Below are 21,403 nucleotides of genomic sequence, written 5' to 3'. Positions count from 1 at the left end.
AGAATGAGGTTTTTACCACTGAACCTGGCCAGGACCACCCAAAGCCTAATCAAGTCCACCTCATCCGTCTGCTTTCATCTCCTCAGGGAGGCCTTGCTTAGATCCCTCAGAACAGACTAAATTGCACACTCCCATGTTCTTACAGCACCCTCTACAAAGGTGAAATTTCTTGTTCACCACAGTCATAATTCATTATCTGAGTAAGTAGGCAGTATCTGTCCCAACTCACGGAAGCGAGCGTGTGTTTCCTGTTTACTGGTATAGCTCCAGCACCTAGCAAAACCTCTTGCACAAAACACTTATATATTTGTTGAATAAACAGAGCAGGCAATCTGAGTCTCTCTTCAGAATCTGCTCTAAGGGAGAGAGACCAGGTCAAGTGGCAGTGGGTACCTCCTGAACTAAAAGGCCGTTTCAAGCTGGGCACAGAAATCTGTGTAATTTACTCCACCTTCCTCTTGCTAACTTAACTTGTGGTACCTTGCCATCAGTGACTTCTGATTAGAACGTGGGCCCAGGTGCCTCTGCAAGCAGTTCTGGACTCACTAGCAGCCCTAGAAGCACAGTCAATGCCCTATCTGGAGCCAGAAATACGCACCTTGGCTTTACAAGCAGTCATGGGGCAGGGTGAGCTGGGGTGGCAGGGCGCCATACACGGGTGGCCACAGTCAGCTCTGGGGGTGGTGCAGGGCTGCTTGCAGGCCTCGTCCACGAGACACTCTCCTTTGTGACAGAGTCTCTGACACTTGTGCATCCCACATGGTAGCGTGGCACTGCAGGGTAATCCGCAAGAGATATCAGCCAGGTGACAGGGGATGTTGCTTCGTAACTAGGAGAAACAGAAGTAGCCAGATTCTTATCTCCATGTGGGATTTGAGAGGAGTTTTAACTTCGTATTTAAACATTTATGAATTTTCAGAAAGTTACTTTTATCTGAAAAAAATTAGGCTGATATTCAAAATTTGAAAGGTTAGCTTGAAAATAAACAAAAATGAACCTTATTTAATAATACTTGTTATGATCCAAAAGAATTTGTGCTAGAAACCAAGTGTGACTTAAGACCTACACTTCCCAGGGTGGGTAACAAGTACATGACACCAGGTAACTAGGGAGTATCTGAAAATGCTATAACCAACTGAGAGGATCCAGATGATCCCCGCCCACTCCCACTCCCCCAACCCCACCCCCCAACATTGCGCAAACAGCTAGGGCACTGAGCTGACACATGAGCCCTGAGGGCTGGGGACACCCTTGACCCAAGGTTTCAAGACTGCTGGCAGGACCATTTTATATAAATACATTATCAACTCTCCTCACATCTCTTGACTCATGGTCTCCATAGCTTTAAGCAGCTTTGCACTTAAAAAATTAAGGGGCAACATGCCATGAAACCCCAAACTCATTTTTTAAATCTTCCAGGATTCCTTCCTCCAGGAAAAAGATGCTGGAATTTTATTTCTGTGGGACCAAAGCGTACTCTCATACATTCACTCAAATTCTTTTGAGAACTCTCAAAATGAGGAATATACTTTGACTCTAGGGACACATAACCTTTTACTCTTGAAGAGGTGTCCAAAGTCTAGGACATACATGCTTCTAATTGCTTTAGAACCATTTTAGAAGTATTTTGGTAAACTGTAGTTCCCAATTACTAAAAACCTACTTACACTATTGCCGGGGTCTAGAGATAATTTTTGCACATGCTGTATCATCTGTTGTCCCCTCCCCTCATTACTTTCCTACCTTCTCATTATCCTTTAGGAGGTCACTTCCTTTACAAACACCTTCCCTGGGTGTGGGTCCTTCCATCCTGCTCAGTACTTTGTACTTCCCCTGCCATTGCACTTATAATTGACTGTTTAAACACTTGCCTCCTGACCCACAGAGAAGGCTCTACAAGGGCAGGAGTCACACCTATCTTGTTCTCTTCTGAATCACTTGAACCAGGCCTGTTATACCTAGCACTTAATAGGTATGCAATAAATATTTGTCATATTAAGTCCAAATGAGCCATCAACACAAAGATAATACATGGATGTGTTAGAATGGGTACTCTCAAAGGAAGTGAGATTTATAGAGATTTATAAGGACTGTAAGATTTATAAGGGCTATGACTTGAGAACCACTCACAGGAAATAAGGAGAAAAAATATGTCCATCAAAATAAAGATACTGAAAGCATGTTGTCTTAGATATTAAGAGTTTCCAAAAGTGTTGACTAACATGTTATGAAGTAAAAAGGTTACAAATAGGGGCGCCTGGGTGGCTCAGTGGGTTAAGCATCTGCCTTTGGCTCAGGTCATGATTCCAGGGTCCTGGAATCGAGCCCTGCATTGGGGCTCTCTGCTCAGCAGGGAGCAGGCTTCCTCCTCTCTCTCTCTGCCTATCTCTCTGCCTACTTGTGATCTCTCCCTCTCTCTGTCAAATAAATAAATAAAATCTTAAAAAAAAAAAAAAGGTTACAAATAGTATAATCTTTTTTTTTTTTTTTAAATGTAGACTCCTTGGTGGGCATGGGTCTTGGAACTCACAACCCTGAGATCAAAACCTGAGCTGAGATCAAGAGTTGGGACACTTGAGTGAATGAGCCACCTAGACACCCCATAAAAAACGTATGAACTTAATAGAGTATGAGAAAGTGTGTGTCACATATGCCTGATAATCGAGGCATAAGAATGTTAAGAGTATTTCTTTCTGGACTGCAAAATTGTATATTCTTAATTGTCTACAGTGAATATGCGTTTTTTAAAATAAAGAATTTTTAAAAGTGCTTCCAAGGGTCTATAGTCAATGGTGCCAAATAAGCTTACAAGTTGAGAATGAGGATGAAAGTCCTTCATAGTAGTGGCATTGCAGAGGCATAGATGAACCTGGAGGAAGGTATTTTGATCCAGTGGCCAGGACAGGAAGCTGCACAGGGCATAGAGGAAGGAACAGCAGCAGGAGGTGGAGAGACCACCTCCACTCTTTGGGTGCTCTCACTGTAACACCATTACCCAGGCTAGCAACCTCTTCCATGCTAGTTAACCTAAAAGTTGTCTCTGAACACAGCCCATGTTCTCAAGGCCACTGACTTTCACTTGACTGCAACCAGAGTCAAAATGCTATCAAAGAGGCTCAAAATACTACCCACTGTATGATTTCATTTATGTGACATTCCAGAAAAGGCAAAACTACTGGGACAGACAGATCACTGGTTTCCAGGGCCTGGAGACAGAGAGCAAAATAACTACAGAGACATGAAGGAATATTTGGGGGTAAATGAACTATTCTACATCTTGACTGTGGTGGCAATTCCATGACTGTACTAAAGTTTTTGTCAAAATTCAAGGACCTGAACACTTAAAAGAGTAAATCCTCAGTTTTTTAAGATTTGTTTATTTTAGAGAAAGAGAGAGAGCAAGAGCATGAAAGCAAGGGTAGGGGCAGTTGGCGGGTGGGGGAGAGAGAGAGAGAAGCAGACTCTATGCTGAGCGCGGAGCCTGACGCAAGGCTCGATCTCATGACCCTAAGAGATCATGACCTGAATTGAAACCAAGAACTGGACGCTCAACTGAGCCACCTAGGGACCCTGGATTCTTCTATTTCTTCAACCAGCATTTAGCTACAGTGTGATGGTAGATAAATTTTATTTTGTGCAAATTATATTTTAATTTAAAAAAAATAAAGTGGCAAAAAGCAAAACTCTACTTCTTAGAGTGTTTTTTACTTTGAGAAACAATAAGACTAACAATTCCAAAAGTAATTCAATCATAAATCTCTAACTGGAACAATAAACACTTGAGAGAGAAAACTTACCTCGTGTTTTCCCATGCACCATTTCTGAGTTAGGAAAGTACAAGGGGGACACTTCTCTTCACTATGACAAGAATGATACACTGTTAAAAGAAAAAGGAAATTAGGAATTATATTTAGGAATAATGTTCAAATAAAGCCACATAAACTGGGGCACCTCAGTGGCTCAATTGGTTAAGCATCTGACTTTGGCTCAGGTCATGATCTCAGGGTCCTGGGATTGAGGCCCACATCAGGCTCCCTGCTCAGTGGAGAGTCTGTCCCTTCCCGCCAACCCCAGTTGTGCACGCACTCTTTCTCTTTCTCTCAAATAAATAAATCTTTAAAAAAATAATAAAACCACGTAAACAATTATATATGTTATAATGATATATAACATGGAACTTTAAAGTTTAGAAGCTGGGAGTACTTTTTGTTTTATTTTATTAAAGATTTTATGTATGTATGTATGTATGTATGTATGTATATATTTGAGAGAGACAGACAGCATTAGAGTGAAGGGGGAGGGGCAGAGGGAAAAAAGCCTGATGTGGGGCTCAATCCCAGGATCCTGGGATCATGACCTGAGCCATAGGCAGATGCTTAACCGACTGAGCCACCCAGGTGCCCCTGGGAGTACTTTTCAAAATGGAAAACAGGAAAGTAAATAGTAGGTGCTTTAAAGTGTTGAAGGATGAGCATGAGTGAGAAAAAGAAACCTCCACTGAGGCAGGACAGACACATGAACAGAGAAGCAGAGCGGGAGGCAGTTTCTCCACTCATCTCCTTCAGCACAGCCTCTGGTCTGTCCATTCTACTCAATCATTCTTTTGGTCTTACCTTACATGGCAATTGCTCACTCTTGCTTAGCTATCTTTACTACTCATTCCATCTGACATGCTCCCGATTTCTCTCAATTTCCTTGCTGCCTGTAAGAGACAGTTCATCTGGGGGCACCTGGGTGGCTCATGGTCATGATCCTAGGTCCTGCGATCGAGCCCCATGTTGGGCTCCCTGCTCAGCAGAGAGCCTGCTTCTCTCTCTCCCTCTGCCTGCCTCTCTGCTTACTTGTGTTCTATCTCTCTGTCAAATAAATAAATAAAATCTTAAAAAAAAAAGAGTTCATCTGAACTCATCTCCTACAACAAAGCCTTCCTTGTCTGACCATACCTGACCTTGAGCTCTCTTATACTCCCTGATGTCTGAGATCTTTTACAGATGGTTTGCTACCATATTATCTGGCCCATTTTCATGTAATGGTTGGTTGTGTCATGGGCATATAACTACCACCCTCTTCCCCTTGGGAAGAAAGTTAAGAATTTCTACATCATTGGCTACTTTTTTCTTCCTCTGAACCTCTCTGTGTCTGATGCTGGATATACAACACTCAAAGACCAGTTAAATGAATGTTAACAAATGCAGGCTAAAACAACACACCTCATAAATGGTTAAGTTCTCACTATGGACATTAACCACCAGGATATGGACTTCATTTGTATCATCTGCAAGTGAGTGTAAAGGAGGAAGTGGGTAAGTACTGGCTTGGGCACTTAATTCATGCTGGTATGAACACTGAAGTATGGGCTTGCAGACTAATCTGGGAGGGCCATCCTAAGGTCCCCAGGAAAGGAGGGACTTTTTACTTCACAAGGAATTCACTTAAAATTCTATTTTACTCTAGTAACTTAAAAAACTGAGAACTGGTTGCCTATTTGTCAGTCTGATTCATATGGAATCTGGTGACTGGAGTTATTTCAGGTTTGCCTCTGGGACTTGGTAAAATGAAATGATGAGCCCAATATGGTCCCAGAGGAAAGCCAGTAACTAGAATGGACAGAAAATGGATGATGTTAAGTAGCTACAGGCCTGGTATCTCCAGCAGTTTATGAGAGAAGATTTGGAAACAACTTAATTGTCCAGCAACATGAGACTAAGTTATGGCCCATCCATGTAACAGCATACTCCCTTAACTATTAAAAATCTATACTGTAGAGGGGCACCTGGATGGCACAGTTGGTTGAGAGTCAACTCTTGGTTTTGGGTTGAGATTGATCCCTGCATCACATCGGGCTCGCATAAGCAGAGAGTCTGCTTAAGATTCTCCCTCTCCGGGGTGCCTAGGTGGCTCAGTGGCTTCGGCTCAGGTCATGGTCCCAGGGTCCTGGGATTGAGCCCCGCATCAGGCCCTCTGCTTGGCGGGGAGCCTGCTTCCTCCTCTTTCTCTGCTTACTTGTGATGTCTGTCTGTCAGCTGGATGAATAAAATCTTAAAAAAAAAAAAAAAAAAAAAAAAAGATTCTCCCTCTCCCTCTGCCCCACCTACTCATGCACGCCCTCTTAAATAAATGAATCTTGAAAAAAACCTATATTGTAGAAAAATAGTCACTGGTAAGAAAAGAGATCCAAAATACAGTAAGAGGAGAAAATCTAGTTAAAATAAATTCAGTGGGATCTCACTTTTATTTTATGCAAAGGAAAAAAAATGCAAATGTTTATTTTTGCCCATGGGAAAAAAGCACCGAAAAATACTAGTATATAGTAAGGTGTAATTCCTGCAAGGTGGGATAATACATTAATTCCAATCTTTTGACTTTATTGACTTTATCTCACTCTTTCTTTTTATACAATAAACACACATTACTTTTTATAACAACGGTAACAACAAAAAACAAGTAGCTTTCAATTTTGCAAAAAGATGCTCAACCTTGAAATATACATCCAAATTGGAGGCAACGAGAAAAGAAGAAAAGTCCCCGAAAGGTAAGACCAGATGGAGATTCTCCCAGCTTTTCGGGTGTGTGTGACATCCATAGAGTACAGATAGGGAGGGCACTGTGATTCCTAGCTGTGGCCCAGATCACACACTCACCTTCACAGCAGTAGCCCCTGAGAACAGGGAACAAGGGGTGGCAATCACAACATGACCTCAGAGCAGTAAAGACTGTCATGCTACCTTAGAAATGACACAGTGCGAGCAGGCTGTGAGATGCAGAGGAAGGAGCTGGGACCCACCTGGATGGTCACATTCATGGACTCTGGCGCAGGTCTGGGTACACTCAGGGGGTCTGGTACCACAGGGAACTGGCGGGTAGATCACTGATGCACCACAGTGGCAGGTTAGTTCATCAAAACCTGATGGAGAGGTGGGTGAAACAAAACAACCTTTCTGAGTTTGGGATGTGCCCACACATATTCACACAGACACAAACCACACACACTTTTATTTTTGGCTTTTTTTTTTTAGGGGACTGCTTTTTTCACAAAAGGTTTTTATTTTATTAAAGTTGAGCTGGTGCCAAAGGAGCAGAAAGGTATGTTACTTGCAACAAACTTTAAGTCCATGAGTAACCCAGGACACTTTTGCATGTATTTTATAGATAATAGATCTATAAACCATCTCTTTTAAAAGAATAGGAGACTTCTACTACAGTGTTTTTTTTTTTTCAAACTCCTTTGGTTAGAAAAATGGATAGAGATTATGAAAGCCACAGATAATTAGCAAACATACAAAAATATGCATTTGAATAGAAACCTCAGAGAGACACTGAAGCCATTAAAAAAATTTTTTTTAATTTAAAGATTTTATTTATTTATTAGAGAGAGAATGAGAGTGGAGAGGAGCAGAGGAAGAAGCAGGTTCCCTGCTGAGCGGGGAGCCTGATGTGGGGTTTGATCCCAGGACTGCAAGATCATGACCTGAGCTGAAGGCAGATACTTAACTGAATAAACCATCCTGGCGCCACCCCGCCACAAAATTCTTATAGGTAAAATCAACATGTATCATGTTAGAAATATGAAGTTGAGGGCGCCTGGCTTAGTGGGTTGAGCCTCTGCCTTTGGCTCAGCTCATGGTCTCAGGGTCCTGGGATCGAGGCCCACATCGGGCTCTCTGCTCAACAGGGAGCCTGCTTCCCCATCTCTGTCTGTCTGCCTCTCTGCCTACTTGTGATTTCATTCTCTCTGTCAAATAAATAAATAAATAAATCTTTAAAAAAAAAAAAAAGGAAGAAGTATGAAGTTGAAATGAAGCACAGAGCTGCATTCGGGTTCATGATGCACAGTTTCCAAGGTAAATCAAAATGATGACTCACACTGGACAGTTCCAACAAGCAGCCCACCTCAAGAGCTCTCCTAACTCCTAACCCACTGTTCTTCTCCGGTAAGTACTCTTTCCTCCAAACCCTTCAGAGGCTACACAATGTGGCAGAAAGAGCCCTATAAATATAATCAAGAGACTTTGGCTTCAATTCCTAGACCTACTACTTAGCTGCTAAGTAATTGTGAGCTGATAATTTTTTTTTTTTTTTTTAAGATTTCATTTATTTGACAGAGAGAGAGAGACAACGAGAGAGGGAACACAAGTAGGGGGAGTAAGAGAGAGAGAAGCAGGTTTCCCACTGAGCAGCGGTCCCGATTCGGGGCTCGAAACCTGGGGTCATACCCTGAGCCGAAGGCAGATGCTTAAAGACTCAGCCACCCAGGTGCCCCAGTGTGGGCAGGTAATTTAACCATTCTCAACTTTTTATTGGTGAGGTGGGGATACCAAACTTTGGCTTATCCACTCAACAACCTTATTATGAGAAGTAGCTATGTAAAGGGAATGGGGCTACATAAGTTGTTTTCATGGAATCCATGTGTGTGATTTATTTATTTATTTTTAAAAGATTATTTGACACACAGAGAGAGAGAACAATCAGGGGGAGCAGCAGAGGGAGAGGGAGAGGCAGATTCTCCACTGAGCAGGGAGTCTGATGCGGGGCTCAATCCCAGGACCCTGAGATCATGACCTGAGCTGAGGGTAGATGCCTAACCGACTAAGCCACCCAGGTGCCCCCACGTGTGTGATTTTTATTAAAACACTGACACAACTCTTCTTGAAAATGAAGTAGGCCTAGCATTCTAGCAAAGACATTTTGGGAAATCTTGATCTAAGCCAATCTTTAAATGTAGCAGTTCTCTAAATGTGCTGTTGATTCCTAAGGGTCCCTGAGCTCCTTTCAGGGAATCCATAAGGCCAAAATTATTATTATTTTTTTAAAGATTTTATTTATTTGACAGAGAGACAGTGAGAGCAGGAACACAAGTAGGAGTAGTGGGAGAGGGAGAAGCAGGCGTCCCGTGGAGCCAGGAGCCCGATGCTGGGCTTGATCCCAGGACTCTGGGATCATGACCTGAGACGAAGGCGGTCGCTTAATGACTAAGGCACCCAGGTGCCCCAAGGGATGCCTAATAAGACTAAGATTTTTTTTTTTTTTTCGCTATGCTGACATTTGCATTGATGGTGCAAAAGCAATGGTTAGTAAAACTGCCATGGCTTTAGCACAGATCAAGGCAGTAGTGCCAAACTGTAATCATGGTATTTTTCACTGCCAAGCACTTAGAATAAATAAAAAATGCGGGGCACCTGGGTGGCTCAGTGGGTTAAAGCCTCTGCGTTCGGCTCAGGTCATGATCCCAGGGTTCTGGGATAGAGCCCCGTATCGGGTTCTCTGCTCAGCAGGGAGCATGCTTCCTCCCCTCTCTCTGCCTGCCTCTCTGCCTACTTGTGATCTCTCTCTGTGTGTCAAATAAATAAATAAAATTAAAAAAAAAAAAAAAGAAAAGAAAAAAAGAAAGTCCTTGATGAAGCAGTAAAGGAAAAAAACAACCTAGTCCTTAAATATATGTCTTTTCCATTATCTGTGAAACAGAGTGGGAAATCTGCATAAAGCACTTTTGTTGCATACTAAAATATAACCTGGTTGTTTTAAAGAACTGCACTTGTTGGAGTTGTTAGAATGCCATTTTTACTCAAAAGAATGACTTACAAGCTGTGGTTATTTAGACTTAGGCATCTGGCATACTTTTATCAAAAATTACCAAAGTGAGCCTATCATTTCAGGAAAGCCAACTTTGTTGCTAGTGATAAAAGCTTTCAAGCTTTCAAGTGAAAACAGAATTTTGGAAAGTATGTATTTACCACTATGAGCTTGACAACTTCCTAATACTTTTCCTAAGACCTTTCTGGTAAGTTATATTAATGAATGTAAATGTTTAATATTGTAACATAAAATTTTTCACTAATTCAAAAATTTGCATAACACAGTGAATAATTCATTTCCAAATGATCAATATATGATGCTATCAAATCGTGCATGGGTAAAAGATCCATTCAAAATACAAGAAAAACCAATGAATTTTTTTTTTTTTTTTAAAGATTTTATTTATTCATTTGACAGAGAGAGAGAACACAAGCAGGCAGGGAGGCAGGCAGAGAGAGAGGAGGAAGCAGGCCCTCCGCGGAGCAGAGAGCCCGATGCGGGGCTCGATCCCAGGACCCTGGGATCATGACCTGAGCCGAAGGCAGAGGCCTTAACCCACTGAGCCACCCAGGCGCCCCAAAACCAATGAATTTTAATGTGACAGAGAATAAAAACTAAAACCCTGACTCAAGTCCTTTCTGAAGTGAGGCTCAGGTTTGGTGTAATTTCAAAAAAAAAAAGAATTTCACCATTATTACACCTTCTTTTTCCACTATATGTCTATGTGAGGCCAGATTATTTCATTTCCTTCAACTCTATACTGCAACAGATTAATATATAAACAGATATGAGACTCCAACCATCTTTTATTAAATCAAGCATCTGTTCTTCTAGTTAAAAAAAATAGTTTTAAAAATATGTGTAAGGGTGTCTTTGTGTCTCAGTTGATTAAGCATCTGCCTTCAGCTCAGGTCATGATCCTAGGGTCCTGGGACTGAGCCCCACCCACATTGGGCTCCCTCCTCAGTGGGGAGTTTGCTTCCCCCTCAGCCACTTCCCGATGACTCAAGCTCTCTCTCAAATAGATAAAATCTTAAAAAAAAAAAAAAAGTCATTTATGTTAATATGCAATGAGTATATTAACCTTTTTCTTTTAATAATTTTTATTTATTTATTTGTCAGAGAGAGAGAGAGAGAGAAAACAAGCAGGGAGAGCTGCAGGCAGCAGGAAAAGCAGGCTCCCCACTGAGCAAGGAGCCCGATGCAGGACTCGATCCCAGCACCCTGAGATTATGACCTGAGTTGAAGTCAGACACTTAAAAGAATGAGCCACCCAGGCGTCCCTATATTACCTTTTTTTTTTTTTTTAAAAAGATTTTATTTATTTTTTGACAGACAGAGATCACAAGTAGGTAGAGAGGCAGGCAGAGAGAGAGAGAGAAGGGAAAGCAGGCTCCCCACCGAGCAAGGAGCCTGATGCAGGACTCGATTCCAGGATCCTGAGATCATGACCTGAGCCGAAGGCAGAGGCTTAACCCACGGAGGCACCCAGGCGCCCCCCTATATTACCTTTTTTTTTCCCCTTAAATATTTGTTTAGGGCTGCCTCCTGGCCCACCATCTTTCTTTTCTTTTTTTTTTTTTTTAAAGATTTTATTTATTTATTTTGACAGAGATCACAAGTAGACAGAGAGGCAGGCACAGAGAGAGGAAGGGAAGCAGGCTCCCTGCTGAAGAGCCCGGGGCGAGGCTCGATCCCAGGACCCTGGGATCATGACCCAAGCCGAAGGCAGAGGCTTTAACCCACTGAGCCACCCAGGTGCCCCTATATTACCATTTTAGAAAAGATTTTATTTATTTGGGAGAGAGAATGAGTGGGGGGAGGGACAGAGGGAGAAGCAGGATAAATAAAACCCTCAAAAAAATTTCTCAGTTTTAATTTCTAATATGGTAAACAGATATAAATCACATAAAAAGAGCTCTTTGAGGGTCCTTGATATTTTTTTAAAAAGATTTTATTTATTTATTTGACACAGAGAGAGAGAGACAGAGAGAGGGCACACAAGCAGGGGGAGTGGGAGAGGTAGAAGCAGTCTCCCCGCTGAGCAAGAAACCTGACCGGGGATCGGGGGGTGTGTGGGTGGCAACGGGCACACTTGTTCCTGAGCCAAAGGCAGATGCTCAACGACTGAGCCACCCAGGTGCCCTGTGAGGGTCCTTGATTATTTTTAAGAATGCAAATGAGTCCTAAAACCAAGTTTCCAAGCAGCTGCTAACAATATAGAGAAAGAAGACTATTGAGGACAGAATCTGTCAATGATCTTTAAGAGTAACCCAGTAATGGGACGCCTGGGTGGCTCAGTGGGTTAGAGCCTCTGCCTTCGGCTCGGGTCATGGTCCCAGGGTCCTGGGATGGAGCCCCGCATCAGGCTCTCTGCTCCATGAAGAGCCTGCTTCCTCCTCTCTCTCTGCCTACTTGTGATCTCTCTCTGTCAAATAAATAAATAAAATGTAAAAAAAAAAAAAAAAAAAAGAGTAACCCAATAATGAACCAGATCTCATCTTAGCATTGTTGCTGTATCCCAAGTTTTGTACATTCAGGGAAGACAATACAGCGCTAGAATAACTTTTTTTTAACATCTCAACATATCTGAGATACTTAGGCTTAGTTCAGTATCCCATACTAAGTAAATCACTCCCTCAAAATATACTATGCCTGGGGGCACCTGGGTGGCTCAGTGGGTTAAAGCCTCTGCCTTTGGCTCAGGTCATGATCCCAGGGTCCTGGGATCGAGCCCTGCTCTCTGCTCAGCTGGGAGCCTGCCTCCTCCTCTCTCTGTCTGCCCCTCTGCCTACTTGTGATCTCTGTCTGTCAAATAAATAAATAAAATCTTAAAAAAAAAAAAAAATATATATATATATATATATATATATATACTATGCCTGAACTTCTAGAAAACTCTTATAATAAAGCATACAGTGAAGACACTCACTGGCTTGCCAGCATGACTGGCAGTTCCCGCGATGACAAGGTTCTTCACATCTATGAAGGCCACAACGGAGTTTCCTCCCACAAATCAAAGGACACTTGTGCTCCTTATCCTACAAAGAGATTTATATTTGTTTGTAAAATTATCTCCATTTACACTTTCCACAAACAACAAGAAGGTAATAAAAAAGGCTCTCCAAATTTATGGTGAAATAATGTCTGGGATTAGCTTCAAAATAATCAGAGGGAGTAGGTGTGGATGTGGATGAAATAAGATTAGTTAAGAGCTGGTCATTACTAAAGTAGGATGTTGGATATGTGAGACTCATACTAATCTCTCTGCCTTTGTATATGTTTGAAATTTTTAATAAGAGGAAGTCTTTAAGCCTTCAAATACTGATTTATAAGTCTTGATACGTTGTCCAATTTTATCACTCTATATCTTGTCAATATGTAAACTTTAAAAATAACAATTACATACAATATACATATATAGGTGAGTGTACACATGCACTACTTTGGTACTGGCACAGTGTTGCCTTGTTTATACACAAAACACACATGCACAACATGGTAACACAGTACTGCTGGGCAGTGCTTTATTTAGTTCCATATAAGTCAATTATTCAGATAACTGAAACGTGCTCCTTTCAAATTGCCCTACTCATTTTGCCTACTGACCTGATCCATATTGTATGTGAAACCCAAAGCCTAACTTGCTAAGACCAGCCCAGTCTGTATGTTGGGACAGCACATAATCTCCTGTGGAGGACTGTATGCTCATCTGGTGATCTTGGATTCTGGAGCCTGAGGCCTTCTGTCTTTCTTCTTTCTGTCTTTCTCCCATATTGCCACAGGCTGACCTGGCTAGGACCTAAAATGGTCTGTCTCTTTGGGTAACTCTCTTACTGCTGCCCAGGGGCCCCTCCCAGTGATTTCTAAATCTGGGCTACATTCCAGATGGCTGAGGCTTCTAGATGCCCAGCCCTTGGATGAATGCAATCTGACTGTACCTAATGATAGGTCCACTTACCACACAGCAGATCTCATTACATTTATGCCGTCCACACAACCGTTTCTTGTTACACCGCTTATCACACATAAATGTAGCATCTGCTGTGGCCAATTAAAAAAAAAAAAAAAGGGCAAGGATATGAACATTCAGCAAATATTTGAGTGACTACAAGGTGAAGAAATACAAATGTAATAATGTAAATAAGTTAGTTATGGTGAAAATACATACAAAAAGATACTTTTCATTTGTCAGTCTGTCAAAAAAAAGACAATGGAAGACTGAGTAATATTCATTATGGGTGAATGTATAGAGAACAAGGCACACTCAGTGGATAGGAGTATAAAGTTTTGGTGTACATAGTATCTATCAAAAATTTCAGTGGAAATTCTATCTTAAGGAATCATTCCTACATATATACTTTCAAAAGTGGCTAAAAAAAAAAAGTGGCTAGAGCACCAAAAGCACAAGTAACAAAAGAAAAAAAAAAATTGGGATAGATCAAAATTAAAAGATTTTGTGCACCAAGGACACCATTAAAAAAGTGAAAAGACAGCCCACATAACGGGTGAAAAGATTTGCAAATAATCTATCTATACAGGTCCAGGATCCAAAATACATAAACACTCTTACAACTCAAAGAGAAACTACCCAATTAAAAGACTGGCAAAGGGGACGCCTGGGTGGCTCAGTTGGTTAAGCGGCTGCTTTCGGCTCAGGTCATGATCCCGGCGTCCTGGGATCGAGTCCCACATCGGGCTCCTTGCTTGGCGGGGAGCCTGCTTCTCCCTCTGCCTCTGCCTGCCTCTCTGTCTGCCTGTGCTTGCTCACTCTCTCTCCCTCTGTCTCTGGCAAATAAATAAATAAAATCTTTAAAAAAAAAAAAAAATAAATAAAAAAAAAAAAAAATAAAAGACTGGAAAAGGACTTAAAAAGACTATTTTCCAAAGATTATAAATGGCGAAGTACATAGAAAAATGTTCAACGTCACTAAGGAACAAATGAAAACCATAATGACATATCACTTCATATATATTTAGGGAAGCTATAATAATAATAAAAAAAAACCACATAAAAACCAAAACCAAAACAAAACAATAAGGATTGGAGAGAATGTGGAAAAACTGAAACCCTCAGACATTGTTGAGGGGAATGTAAAATGATGTAGCTGTTATGGAAAACTGCTGTGGCAGTTCTTCAAAAAATTACACACAGAATTACCATATGATCCAGCAATTCCACATGTAGGTACATAACCAAAAATAATTTTAAACAGATATTTTATTTTATTATTTTTTAAAGATTTTATTTATTTATTTGACAGAGATCACAAGTAGGCAAAGAGGCAGGCAGAGAGAGAGGAGGAAGCAGGTTCCCCGCTGAGCAGAGAGCCCAATGTGGGGCTCGATCCCAGGACCCTGAGATCATGACCTAAGAGGAAGGCAGAGGCTTTAACCCACTGAGCCACCCAGGCGCCCCTAAACAGATATTTTAACCAAAACTTGTGTACAAATGTTCACAGTAGCACTAATCGTAACAGCCAAAAGATCAAAACCACCCAAATGTCTGTCAACAGATGAATGAATAAATAATTGTGATATATTCACACAATGAAATATTATTCAGTCATAAAGAGGAACGAAGTTCTGATATGTGCTACAACATGGATGAATCTTGAAAACATGCTAAGTGAAAGAAGCCAGGTATAAAAGGTTACATATTATATGAGCCCATTTATATGAAATACTCAGAATAGGTAAACCCAGAGACAGAAAGCACATTAGTGGTTCCCAGGGGTTTGAGGGATGAGTGAGTGAGTAGTGAAAACTTAATGAATACAGGGTTTCCTCTTGGGGTGATGAAAATGTTTTGGAACTAGACAGAGGTGATGGCTGCACACAACACTGTGAATTTACTACACGCCATTGAATTGTATACTTTAAAACGTTCTGTTCTATGTTACGTGAATTTTATCTCAATTTTTAAAAATGGGCTAGGTACTGAAATGTTTACAGGTGAAATAATGTTCGAGATTTGTTTTCAAAGTATCCTAGTGAAAATAAAAAGTAGAGAAGGGAGGGATGGGTGAAACAAAAAAGGAAAAATGCTGATAACGGATGATGGGTGACAGGTACTTAAGGGTTTATTACACTAATTTTTCTACTCTCACTTATGGTTGAAATTTCATCATAAAGTTTTAAAACATCAGACAAGATGGCTACCGCATCATCTGTAGTGGGGAAAAACTGTAGACAACCCGAATGACCACCCAAAGGGCAATGGTGAACTATAGGTTAACTATAGGGCAGCATCCCCACATACAGAATACTGAGAGGGAGAGCTATATACACTGACATGGAAAAATGTCTTTGATAGATTACTGAGGGGGAAAAAAAAAAAAAAACCAAGGTGAAAACAGCATGTTTAGTATAAATGTAAGTTTAGAGGAAAAAACAAAACTAACGGGATGTGTATACAACTAAATGAATAGAGAAGGGGCGCCTGGATGGCTCAGTGGGTTAAGGTCTCTGCCTTCGGCTCAGGTCATGATCCCAGGGTCCCAGCATCGAGCCCTACATCGGGCTCTCTGGCAGGGGACCTGCTTCCCTTCCTCTCTCTCTGCCTGCCTGTCTGCCTACTTGTGATCTCTGTCAAATAAGTAAATAAAATTGTAAAAAAAAAATAAATGAATAGAGAAAAAGATCTAGATCCATACCCAAGAAACTAATAACCGTTTCATCAGGGAAGTGAAACTAGGAGGGGAAAATTGGGTTAGGGCATATTTTCACTTTTTACTTTATATTGTATTTATTTTTTTACTTTAAAAGTGTATTAGTGTTATTTTTTCAAATTATGTCTTTAATAACCAGAATTTTGACTGTGGGCTTAAGGCGGATATTTCTAGTCCCCTCCCAGCCACTCCCCACCTCCTTAAGGCTAATAGAGCCTTAATTTTGTTCAGAAATTGGGTGCCCCTGTGCTCCTCAGTTCAAGGTTGACTGTAGAATAGTCTATCTACCCTGTTAATTCCATTCCCCTTGTTAATATCCGGTTTAGGCAGGAACATGTGACACAGAGTATACTAATAGCCTCTCAGGACTATTTTCCTTGCTGGTAAGAAGGAAGGGAAGCTTGGGGCACCTGGGTGTCTCAGTCAATTACACACCAGACTCTTGATTTTGGCTCCAGTCATGATCTCAGGGTTGTGAGATCAAGCCTCAAGTTGAGCTCTGTACTCAGTGGGGAGCCAGCTCAAGATTCTCTTTCCCTCTGTGCCTCCCCACCTCACTTGCTCTCTCTTGGGGGGAAAAACGAAGAAAGGGAAGCTTAAGAATCTCTTTCCTTTAGATGTTGTTGGGTAAGATGTGTGGATTTGCTGTAGCTAACTTACACCCATGAGGAGAAAACCAAAAAAATCAGAGAGGCTGACTTGATGTCCTGCAATCAGTGAGGCTGGAACTACCCAAGCCTGGACTTGTTCTGCCTCCATACTTCCTATTATGTGAAACAGTAAACTCCTTTACTGCTGATGTTACTTTTCCCTGGGTTTTCAATACCTGCAAACAAAAGCATCCTAACCCAATACAGCCTTTTTCCTGGCCAGAATAACAGCTTTTATTCTGTACACATTTAACTTGTATCACTTTTCCAAGAAGTTTCCAGGTGGCTTAAACAAAAGACTATGAGATGGTTTGCAAAGGACAGAATCATAATAGTATGGAATGTCAGATCAAGGAGAGAGGAAGAAAGAAAATGGTAGTCCTCAAGGCTAAGAAGGCTGCTGGTTGAGTATCTGTTCCAGGTATGCAACAGTCATATCAAGTCTTATGGGGATCAAGCATCAGAGTTGTGTAAGAAGTTTACTGTATTAGGGATTATTCACCTTCACCCCTACTACAATCATTTTGCTATGAAAATTTTCAAACATATAAAGAAGTTGAAACAACTTTACAGTAACTATCCACATGCCCATTACTGAGATTCTATCACTACTTTTTCACATATCTACCATTCTATTTATCTTAATATTTGATGAATTTCAAAGTCAGCTGCAGATATGAGTACACTTACCCTACCCTAATTTTAGCATTTCATTAACTAGAATTCAATTTATGATTTTTACTTTTCTTTTGAGGTAAAAGTTATATACAATGAAATGCACAAATCTTAAGTGTACCTTTACTGAGCTATGACAAATACATAACCCAAACCCCTTTCAAGATAGAGAACAATTACTTTTATCCCAGAATGTTTCCTCTTGTCCCTTCCCAGTCATACCTTCACTTTTGAGACTGGTACATGGAAGCTCCTATGGAAAAAAGGAAAAAAAAGGTAACAGTAACTCCTTTAGGAATAAATGAAACGACACAACTATAGTGTAGTGCTAAATGTAGCATGTATATCCTAAATATCCTGTACTTCCCTGGCATTCACTTATTGACTGTCTGTCTGGAACTAGGTTAGCTCAGTCTCTGTATTAATATGCTTTACTCACAACAGGGCCCCAGGTTTACTGACACTTCATAACATAATTGTACAATCTTTGTGGTCTGGCCTGCTAATTTAAAGTAGATAAGGAATTATAAAATCTGAATGGAAAGAGGGGCTGCTAAAGGTATACAAAACAAAGAAAAATAATTGCCTGGCAAGGGTAGACAGAAAAAGCCATAAAAAGCAGAAAATGTGAAAATATGTAATAATGTACTACTAGAAGCAAATAGCTCAACACACTTGAGAGCAGCCCTGACATTGCTGAAATGCAGCAAAGAAGAATACAGTAGTCATCCAGTATTCAAAGTATTACTGTAGTAATTATATATGAATGACCCCAAAGATCACACATAACTTGCTGAGGCATGATCCCAAGTAACAAGTGTGGAAAGGCAGCTGTGTGGGAGCAAGCCAGTCATCTGGGGGAGAGGGAGCCTGGCTGCCTACCATCTACAGCTCAATTTGTCTTTGATGTCACTCACAGGTTGCTATGTACTCAGAAACTAGCAAAATGATAAAAATATGCTTTCTTAGTGAAAATGACCCTGAAAAAAGAGGCAGCTGCTAGAGTTGAAAACAGAGGTAAAAAGGTCTAAGAAATGGAAGATTCTGGCTAGAAAGATGTTTTAGATAAATTCGTTGGCTAGGTTGGATGATAAGAAAAAGTTCCCCATATGTTTTCTAGAATCCTGAGTAGCCTCATGTAAATTGCTTGAGTGAATGTTCCAGTTAATGCAAACACTGGATTATAGAGTAGAAATGACACGCTAGAGTGGTATCTATAATTGCAGGGAAAGGCAGAGTTCCTATAGATTCCTAAAATCAGAATGAATTACCAACAAAAACTTAAATACAGTACTTTTTGTTAAGAGGTAGTGAGATGTAGCATACATTTTTCAAAGACCCCCACCAAAGTGATTAAAAGAAAACCACCACTGAAGCTTTAAGAAGTAAGTTTTATTTATCGAGAAAACTCACTTCCAGGGGCGGGGGGTGGCTCAGTCAGTTAAGCGTCTGCCCTTGTTTGGCTCGGGTCATGATCCCAAGGTCCTGGGCAAGAGCCCTGGAGTTGGGTTCCCTGCTCAGTGGGGATCCTGCTTCACCCTCTCCCTCTGTCTCTCCCCTACTCATGCCTTCTCTCACTCTTTCTCTCTCAAATAAATAAAATATTAGTTTAAAAAAAAAGGAAAACATAAAACTTACTTCTAATAGAAAAGCCCATTCCATACAAAAGACATTTCATGAAAAATTTGGCTAAACAACATGGCGATGATCAACAGTTTCAAAGAGATTTTTCACTTTGTCAAAAGGTTTCAACAGAATTCATACTGATAGTGAATGGCTCCAGCAATTTTAGAATAAAACTTATTTGCAAAAATTCTATTTACATGGGGTGCCTGGGTGGCTCAGTGGGTTAAAGCCTCTGCCTTCGGCTCAGGTCATCATCCCAGGGTCCTGGGATCGAGCCCTACATCAGGCTCTCTGCTCAGCAGGGAGCCTGCTTCCCTGCCTACTTTTGATCTCTTGTCAAATAAATAAATCTTTAAAAAAAAATTCCATTTACACACATCTTTTCATGAGTACACTCACTGCCATGGGATCCACTATTAGAGAGAGTGAGGAAGGATAGTGAATGAGAAGCAGAAAAGCAGAGAAATGGGATTGCAGGGGAGAAAGAAGCAAAATGACAGTAGACATTGCTAGCTCACACACCCCAACCCTGCCTGTACGTCTTGGTCACAAAGAGCACCTCTGCGCATTACTAAAATTGTGATTACTACATCACAGTACTTCACAGTCTTCAAGGTGCTGTAGCTGACATTCAAAATATCTCTACTGCCCCATGTACTCTGCAGTTTCTTTCAGAAAAGAAACACACGGGGCACCTGGGTGGCTTAGTCAGTTAAGCGTCTGCCTTTGGCTCAGGTCATGATCCCAGGGTCCTGGGATTGAGCCCCATATGGGCTCCCTGCTCAGCAGGGAGCCTGCTTCTCCCTCTCCAGCTCCCCTGTGCTTGTGTTCCCTCTCTCACTATCTGTCATAAATAAATCTTTATTAAAAAAAAAAAAAAAAGAAAGAAAAGAAACACACACAACTTTTGCCACATGTAAACCACATTATTTTTACATTTTTATTCTAAAGCTTACCTAATAAGCCAGCTCCCAGTTTATGGACTATATACTCAGAAACATTTGCAAGTCAGCAGCTACCCAGACCTTGGGCTTGGTAGCAGAGACTATGCACTGAAAGTGGGTCAGAAATGACAGACTTATACTTGGTATGTTCTCCAAGCTGGATTACCCAAAGATTTCCACAGCAAGGCTCCTACCTTTGGTTACAAGCAAAGGAATGGTAACAATGGTAGGATGTCCCTTTTCTAACCAAGGGGCCAATAAAAACTGCCCTGGGCAGAAAGTAGAAATTGATAAAACAGTTGTATAGTTAATAATTAACCTTCCTCAAAGGATGGTCGACCTTTGCCATTGGCTTCAGGGAGATTACATCTCTAAACCCTTGGAATATCATGCCTGACAGAAGGAGTGGCACTCTTTGCCTGAGGCCTTGGGTCATCACACAGTGTAACATAATTTAGGGTACAGGCTGGCTATACTGAAAAGTCTTAAGGTGGGGACTGGCTACACCACCAAGACCAATGATGTACTTCAGGGTGGGACTTTGGGTCACACAGTAACCATAGACCTCTGGTGACACTGAAGATTGATATCACCACATGGGCAGTCAACCATGTGTACACAATGGAGCCTAAGTAAAAACTGCAAACCCAGGCTTGGGTGACCTTTCCTGGTTGGCAAAACTCCATGCATATTATTACCAACTGATGTTGATAAAGTAACATTGTTCCAACTCCACAGGGAGAGGACAAATTAGAAGCTTCATACTTGCTATTTCTTGGACTCTGCCCTGCATGTTTCTTCCTTTGGGTGATTATTAATCTGTAACCTTCTCCCATAATAAACTGTAAGCACCATTATAACAGCTTTCAATGAGTTCTGCTGAGTCCTTTTAGTGAATTATCAAACCCTGAGGGTGGTCTTGTGGACACTGGACTTGCAGTTAGTATCAGAATTTAGGGTGGTCTTATGGACTATTCTAATTCAGCAGTTGTCTAAACTCTTGCAATGGGTATCATAAATGAGGGTGATCTTGTGGACTGAGTTCTAACTTCTTAGTTAGCTAATTTCTTGTAGTAGTGCTTTTGCTCTATACCAGCATCTAGCATTATCACCACTTGTATTTGGTAGAGCTATCTGTATGCTTGCTTAGCCCCATTACTGGTCTCTGAGCCTGGAATGCTACTTCCCTCTACCCCCAATACCTACCCTACAACTGGCCCCTGGTTGCTGTCAGCATACACTGGCTGGATTGAATGAATCATAC

General features: G+C 41.1%; 1 protein-coding gene across 6 annotated transcripts in view; it reads right to left on the bottom strand.

The window, feature by feature from the left end:
* NFX1 (nuclear transcription factor, X-box binding 1) overlaps positions 1-21,403 on the bottom strand; it is an 81,035-nt gene that overhangs the window by 16,061 nt on the left and 43,571 nt on the right. For 3 of the 6 annotated variants that reach the window (XM_032860376.1, XM_032860373.1, XM_032860375.1), the window contains 6 exons: positions 17,750-17,822; positions 13,535-13,617; positions 12,506-12,614; positions 6,785-6,904; positions 3,798-3,877; positions 599-829 (listed from right to left, as the gene is read on the bottom strand). In XM_032860376.1, coding sequence (XP_032716267.1) covers positions 599-829; positions 3,798-3,877; positions 6,785-6,904; positions 12,506-12,614; positions 13,535-13,617; positions 17,750-17,822 — 696 coding nt within the window. The remainder of the gene's footprint in view (positions 1-598; positions 830-3,797; positions 3,878-6,784; positions 6,905-12,505; positions 12,615-13,534; positions 13,618-17,749; positions 17,823-21,403) is intronic. The other 3 variants (XM_032860377.1, XM_032860378.1, XM_032860372.1) reach the window with 3 other exon arrangements.

This window comes from Lontra canadensis, unplaced genomic scaffold (assembly GCF_010015895.1).
Source record: "Lontra canadensis isolate GAN:19392208 unplaced genomic scaffold, GSC_riverotter_1.0 scaffold19, whole genome shotgun sequence".
NCBI classification, from domain to species: Eukaryota; Metazoa; Chordata; class Mammalia; order Carnivora; family Mustelidae; genus Lontra; species Lontra canadensis.
Note: the sequence above shows the minus strand (reverse complement) of the source record. Positions and strands in the feature narration are given on the sequence as shown.